Raw genomic sequence first — 8,213 nt, forward strand, 5'->3', positions numbered from 1 at the left:
TAGTGGGTCTAACATAATAGTGAAAGTCCAGTCCATAGTAGATCTAACATAATAGTGAGAGTCCAGTCCATAGTGGATCCAACATAATAGTGAGAGTCCAGTCCATAGTGGATCTAACATAATAGTGAGTGTCCAGTCCATAGTGGATCTAACATAATAGTGAGAGTCCAGTCCATAGAGGATCCAACATAATAGTGAGAGTCCAGTCCATAGAGGATCCAACATAATAGTGTGAGAGTCCAGTCCTTAGTGGATCTAACATAATAGTGAGAGTCCAGTCCATAGTGGATCGGACATAATAGTGACAGTCCAGTCCATAGTGGATCCAACATAATAGTGAGAGTCCAGTCCATAGTGGATCTAACATAATAGTGAGAGTCCAGTCCATATTGGATCCAACATAATAGTGTGAGAGTTCAGTCCATAGTGGATCTAACATAATAGTGAGAGTCCAGTCCATAGTGGATCCTACATAATAGTGAGAGTCCAGTCCATAGTGGATCTAACATAATAGTGAGAGTCCAGTCCATAGTGGATCTAACATAATAGTGAGAGTCCAGTCCATAGTGGATCTAACATAATAGTGAGAGTCCAGTCCATAGTGGATCTAACATAATAGTGAGAGTCCAGTCCATAGTAGATCTAACATAATAGTGAGAGTCCAGTCCATAGTGGATCTAACATAATAGTGAGAGTCCAGTCCATAGTGGATCTAACATAATAGTGAGAGTCCAGTCCATAGTAGATCTAACATAATAGTGAGAGTCCAGTCCATAGTGGATCTAACATAATAGTGAGAGTCCAGTCCATAGTGGATCTAACATAATAGTGAGACCAGTCCATAGTGGGTCTAACATAATAGTGAGAGTCCAGTCCATAGTGGATCCAACATAACAGTCTGAGAGTCCAGTCCATAGTGGATCTAACATAATAGTGAGAGTCCAGTCCATAGTGGATCCAACATAATAGTGAGAGTCCAGTCCATAGTGGATCTAACATAATAGTGAGAGTCCAGTCCATAGTGGATCTAACATAATAGTGAGATTCCAGTCCATAGTGGATCTAACATAATAGTGAGAGTCCAGTCCATAGTGGATCCTACATAATAGTGAGAGTCCAGTCCATAGTGGATCTAACGTAATGGTGAGAGTCCAGTCCATAGTGGATCTAACATAATAGTGAGAGTCCAGTCCATAGTGGATCTAACATAATAGTGAGAGTCCAGTCCATAGTGGATCTAACATAATAGTGAGAGTCCAGTCCATAGTGGATCTAACATAATAGTGAGAGTCCAGTCCATAGTGGATCTAACATAATAGTGAGAGTACAGTCCATAGTAGATCTAACATAATAGTGAGAGTCCAGTCCATAGTGGATCTAACATAATAGTGAGAGTCCAGTCCATAGTGGATCTAACATAATAGTGAGAGTCCAGTCCATAGTAGATCTAACATAATAGTGAGACTCCAGTCCATAGTGGATCCAACATAACAGTCTGAGAGTCCAGTCCATAGTGGATCTAACATAATAGTGAGAGTCCAGTCCATAGTGGATCCAACATAATAGTGAGAGTCCAGTCCATAGTGGATCTAACATAATAGTGAGAGTCCAGTCCATAGTGGATCTAACATAATAGTGAGATTCCAGTCCATAGTGGATCCAACATAATAGTGAGAGTCCAGTCCATAGTGGATCTAACATAATAGTGAGAGTCCAGTCCATAGTGGATCTAACGTAATAGTGAGAGTCCAGTCCATAGAGGATCCAACAGAATAGTGTGAGAGTCCAGTCCATAGTGGATCTTAAATAATAGTGAGAGTCCAGTCCATAGTGGATCTAACATAATAGTGTGAGAGTCCAGTCCATAGTGGATCCAACATTATAGTGAGAGTCCAGTCCATAGTGGATCTAGCATAATAAATAGCCAGTCAACCTATTTTCTGACCTCTTTCCGCTGATCAGTTTGTGTCGGGTCCCCAATGTCCCCTAGAGGGGGGGGGGGGGGGTCACCCACATCTGCGGTCCTCTCCAAGGTTTCTCATCGTCATTCACATTGTCATCCTAGACCAGCTCATTCAGAAAGTGGTGGCTTTTGCTCCAGGACATTGGGGAATTTAAAGGATATCAGCAGTTGGGTTTTAGGAGGAAGTCTAAACAGAATAACGACATCTGGTAAAAGCCCCCATCGATAGGAGTAGATGATAGGGGTCATAGGTCACCCGAGGAATGAGGTCAGAAAATAGGTTGACTGGCCAAACAATAAACTGGGCTTTGTCCAGACTGGCCGGCTCCAAGGCTAGAGTTACGAAGAGTGGGGTCTTCGTGTAAAAGGTATTCAGGCGAGGGGTCCGAAAGGACATCAGAAGAGTAATCAGGCCCATAATATTTCTCCTGGAAGCTGCAGTTCCAGTCGGAGGCTCGCTGAAACAAATAAAGCTTTTTGTTCGACGATTCCTCCTTGGCGTCTTCTTGGCTCATCACCCATCACACGACCCACAAATATACAATATTAGCATTTAGATGACCAAATTGAGGTTGCAGCAGGGGATAGCTGGTGTTTTCTTCCTGATCGTGGCAGTGGCAAAACTGTGCCATGCCATTTATACTTACAATGGTCTGCGCAGTTTCTCTTGGCACTTTAAGCTGCTTTGAAATGGCTCCAAGTGACTTACCTGACTTGTTCAAGTCAACGATTAATTTTTTCCAGATTTGTGCTGAGTTTCTTTGACTTTCCCCATTGTCACGTTTGTAACCGGGTCTAAGGACTACATCACATGAGTCCCATTTAAATGGGCTCAGAGAAGTCAACGGATGTCGTCATTCTTAATCACTCGCACAAAGTTAAGAGGCCATGCCATGAAGCTAACTTCTACATGTATATAGAAATATATACTAGGGATGTCTGATATTATCGGCCGATAAATGCTTTAAAATGTGATATCGGAATTTATTGGTATCGGTTTCAAAAAGTAAAATTGATTACTTTTTAAAACACAAAACGGACGTAGGGAGAAGCACAGAGCGCCGATAAACCTTAAAGGCACTGCCTGTGCGTGCCGGCCCAATCACATAATATCTACGGCTTTTCACACACGCAAGTGAATGCAATTCATACTTGGTCAACAGCCATACAGGTCACACTGAGGGTGGCTGTATAAACAACTTTAGCACTGTTACAAATGTGTGAACCCACACCAAACAAGAATGACTAACCCATTTTGGGAGAACATCCACACTGTAACACAAAAGAACAAATACACAGAACCCCTTGCAGCACTAACTCTTCCGGGATGCTACAATATACACGGGGATGGCGTGGTGTGGTTTGGGGAGTGGCTGTGCCAGCAACCTGAGGGTTCCTGGTTCAATCCCCACCTTCTACCATCCTAGTCATGTCCGTTGTGTCCTTGAGCAAGACACTTCACCCTTGCTCCAGATGGGCCCTGGTTAGCGCCTTGCATGGCAGCTCCCTCCATCAGTGTGTGAATGTGTTTGTGAATGGGTGAATGTGGAAATAGTGTCTTAAAAAAAAAAAAAGGTAGAAAAGCGCTACATAGGTAACACCCATTTACCATTTACACACCCTGCTACCCCCTAGCCCCGCCCACCTCAACCTCCTCATGCTCTCTTAGGGAGAGCATGTCCCAAATTCCAAGCTGCTGTTTCGTGGCATGTAAAAAAAAAAAATGCACTTTGTGACTTCAATAATAATTAAAGCTGCAAACTACGATGGACGGGACCGACTTTTGCTGGTGTTTCCTGCCTTTACCCGTTCAACATATCTTTACCCTTGTTCTCTCGTTTTCGCTTCGTAATTTGCTTTACACGCAACAAGTGACGACTGCTATTCTATGTTTCTACTCGCTAGCTTTCGCGCTACGCCTTGTTTATCTCTAGCTCTCATGCTAGTACAGTAGTTTTTGTTTTGCCTTTTGTGCCCATGTGCCAGTTCTCCTGTTCATAGTCTTTTTTATCTATTAATAAATCATTGTTTCTTTCTGTAACTCTTGCTGGGCATAGTGATGCCGGATTCGTTCTTCCAGGAATGCAGGGCTCAAACACATCGTACGGTAAAAAACAACGATTTATTAATAAATAAAACAGACTATGAACAGAAAAACTGGCACAGGGGCACAAAAGGCAAAACAAAAACTACTAGCATGAGAGCTAGAGATAAACAAGGCGTAGCGCGAAAGGTAGCGAGTAGGAACATAGAATAGCAGTCGTCACTTGTTGCATGTAAAGCAAATTATGAAGCGAAAACGAGAGAACAAAGGAGGCAGGCTTAAATCAGGGCAGCAATCAACAAACACAGGTGCGTGTCAGGAAACAAGTAGCAGGTGGAACAAATCAGAAACTATGGTAACAAAACAAACAGGGAAGTGCAACCAGGAATGGAAAGAGTCCAGAACAAACAGAAAACACAAAAGGACTGAAAAACCAAAATCAAAATGTGATCCGGGCAGCGGATCACAACAGTGCCCAAAGATTCGCACCTCTAGTGTGCTCTCATATGTCTTTGCATATTACTTTTGTTGGAGAACCTGTTACCGCACACTGAACAACTGAAAGGTTTTTCCCCTACGTGCGTTCGCATGTGTTTAGTCAAGCAAAAGTTTCGAAAAAAGCTCTTTGCACAAACCGGACAACTGAAATGTTTTTCTCCGGTGTGCGTTCTCATGTGCAACCGCATCGTTCCACTTTGGGAGAACCTTTTGCCACATTCGGAGCAATTGAAGGGTTTTTCTCCGGTGTGCGTCCGCATGTGCCGCGTCAAATCAGCGTTTCTGACAAAACGTTTTGCGCAAACGGAACAACTATAGGGTGTTTCTCCTGTGTGTATTTTCATGTGTATTCGCAGGACACTTTTTTTTGATAGTGTTTTACCACAAACTGAACAATTGAAAGGTTTTTGTCTCGTCTGTGTTCTCGTGTGTGATTCCATATTCACGTTCTGGTGTGGCGCGTCCTCGCTCTCTGAGGATAGTGGCGCTATGACGTTGTCCGCTTCGTGGTCTTCAGTCTTCACCGAGACAACAGTCAGTGGAAACTTGGTGAGATCAGCCTCCTCCTGCCCAAGAAGACACTCTTCCTCCTGAGTGATCCAGAGCTCCTCTTCTTCCTCTTTAATGTGGGGGGGCTGTGGCTCCTCCGTCAACTGAAGCAGAGGTTCTTCTTGATGACCAACCAGCTGCCGGACGTCTAAAGGACAAACAAGAATTATTGTGGAATACGATCACTGGTTTAACAAGTTTGTATTACAATGTGATGCTTCAAAAACAATGTATTGATCTATTTTAGTACAGTATTTTAAACAGTAAAATAAGCAAATGCCTGTAAAACTTCCATACTTTTAAATATCACAGTAAGTAACATTATTGAAACCATTTTGTACTTCAGTTTCTCTTAGAGATGTTACCTCAGTAGAAGCATTCAAGTCCCATCTTAAAACTCATTTGTATACTCTAGCCTTTAAATAGACCCCCTTTTTAGACCAGTTGATCTGCCGTTTCTTTTCCTTTCTACTCTGTCCCCCTCTCCCTTGTGGAGGGGGTCCAGTCCGATGACCATGGATGAAGTACTGGCTGTCCAGAGTCGAGACCCAGGATAGACCGCTCGCCTGTGCATCGGTTGGCGACATATTTGTGCTGATGAACCGTCTCCACTCAGGATGGTCTCCTGCTGGCCCCACTATGGACCGGACTCTCACTATCATGTTAGATCCACTATGGACCGGACTCTCACTATTATGTCAGATCCACTATGGACTGGACTCTCACTATTATGTTAGATCCACTATGGACTGGACTCTCACTACTATTTTAGATCTACTATGGACTGGACTCTCACTATTATGTTGGATCCACTATGGACTGGACTCTCAGTATTATGTTGGATCCACTATGGACTGGACTCACACTATTATGTTAGATCCACTATGGACTGGACTCTCACTATTATGTTAGATCCACTATGGACTGGACTCTCACTATTATGTTGGATCCACTATGGACTGGACTCTCACTATTATGTTAGATCCACTATGGACTGGACTCTCACTATTATGTTAAATCCACTATGGACTGGAGTCTCACTATTATGTTAGATCCACTATGGACTGGACTCTCACTATTATGTTAGATCCACTATGGACTGGACTCTCACTATTATGTTAGATCCACTATGGACTGGACTCTCACTATTATGTTAAATCCACTATGGACTGGACTCTCACTATTATGTTAAATCCACTATGGACTGGAGTCTCACTATTATGTTAGATCCACAATGGACTGGACTCTCACTATTATGTTAGATCCACTATGGACTGGACTCTCACTGTTATGTTAAATCCACTATGGACTGGAGTCTCACTATTATGTTAGATCCACTATGGACTGGACTCTCACACTATTATGTTAGATCCACTATGGACTGGACTCTCACTATTATGCTAGATCCACTATGGACTGGACTCTCACTATTATGCTAGATCCACTTTGGACTGGAATCTCACAATATTACTTTTAATCATAATTTTAAGCATGATACTTTGTGCGAAATTTAAAATTGCAATTTAGTAAACTAAAGCGGCCGTATTGGCATGTGTTGCAATCTTAATATTTCATCATTGATATATAAACTATCAGACTGCGTGGTCGCTACTAGTGGCTTTCAGTAGGCCTTTAAAATAAACAAAAACATACCAAAAGTGAAATAAAAAAGCTTGAAAGTTAAAAGTAATTTAAAAAAGTTGCAACGTTGACTCATTGCTCAAAACATAATATTGAATCAAAATCAATGTTATTATGAATTATTGACCTATCCAAGGTTCCCATTACTTCACATCAAATATTCCACTAAGAAAAATATTTTTGGTGGAAGATTTTGCAAATTTGGTAAATAAATAACCAAAAATTGTATATTTTGTTGTTTTCTTGCTGCACCGAAAATGAACCGAACCGTGACCTCTGAACCGAGGTACGTGCCGAACTGAAATGTTTGTGTACCGTTACACCCCTATTGTGCTATTTACTCTTTGAATAATCAGTGCCTGTACGAAAGCCTATGGTGTGCCATTAACCAGTTGTGTGATGTTCCTGTGCCTTTAAGTTCATAGGTCAATCTGTGACGTCATTTCCCCTTCAAATCACGTCTTTGTCCGAACAGCCGGTTTCAATCAATGGTGGCAGCCAGTCTTGTATGCGTTGACGACGAAAAGTAAGTTTTGTCATATATTGTTACAACATTTGAACTGAATGTCATGCCTTGCTATTTCTGCACGTTTGGTGCATTGTATGCTAAGTTTAGGTGTTTTTTGGGTCAATCGAGAGATAATTAGTCTCGTTGACGGCGTTTACATTCACGCTCAGTTTATTTAACGTCATTGCAACTGCGATGGCGTAGTTTGGCCTCTAGATGGCGACAGAGACCACATAATTGCCATTTATGGCTCTGAAGCTTAGAACTTGTTGAAGTTCATGCATAGTTAGGTACATTTTATATTTGTTATTATGTACACCTTTATATTATATAATGTATGAAAATGCATGTATATTGGGGGACGGCGTGGCGCAGTGGGAGAGTGGCCGTGTGCAACCCGAGCGTCCCTGGTTCAATTCCCACCTAGTACCAACCTCGTCACGTCCGTTGTGTCCTGAGCAAGACACTTCACCCTTGCTCCTGATGGGTGCTGGTTGGCGCCTTGCATGGCAGCTCCCTCCATCAGTGTGTGAATGTGTGTGTGAATGGGTAAATGTGGAAGTAGTGTCACAGCGCTTTGAGTACCTTGAAGGTAGAAAAGCGCTATACAAGTACAACCCATTTATTGCTGCATATTAATGTGTAGATAATTAGATTGTAATTTTTCCTCTTTTCTCTATTTGTTTAGACCAGACACACACACACACACACACACACACACACGCAAATTCACATCTACCTTTCCGCAATAAAGATGATTTAAGGATTTATTGCTGCATATTAATGTGTAGATAATTAGATTGTAATTTTTCCTCTTTTCTCTATTTGTTTAGACCAGACACACACACACACACACACACACACACACACACACACACACACACACACGCAAATTCACATCTACCTTTCCGCAATAAAGATGATTTAAGGATTTATTGCTGCATATTAATGTGTAGATAATTAGATTGTAATTTTTCCTCTTTTCTCTATTTGTTTAGACCAGACACACA

At 41.9% G+C, this 8,213-nt stretch overlaps 1 protein-coding gene across 1 annotated transcript in view; it reads right to left on the reverse strand.

Annotated features, from left to right (window-relative positions):
* Window positions 1-3,977: 3,977 nt before the first annotated feature.
* Window positions 3,978-8,213, reverse strand: part of LOC133549017 (zinc finger protein 771-like) — an 8,530-nt gene continuing 4,294 nt past the window's right edge. The window contains exon 3 of the mRNA XM_061894076.1: window positions 3,978-5,202. Coding sequence (XP_061750060.1) covers window positions 4,499-5,202 — 704 coding nt within the window. The 3' untranslated portion in view covers window positions 3,978-4,498. The remainder of the gene's footprint in view (window positions 5,203-8,213) is intronic.

The sequence above is a fragment of the Nerophis ophidion genome, linkage group LG03, assembly GCF_033978795.1.
Source record: "Nerophis ophidion isolate RoL-2023_Sa linkage group LG03, RoL_Noph_v1.0, whole genome shotgun sequence".
In the NCBI taxonomy this organism is placed as follows: Eukaryota; Metazoa; Chordata; class Actinopteri; order Syngnathiformes; family Syngnathidae; genus Nerophis; species Nerophis ophidion.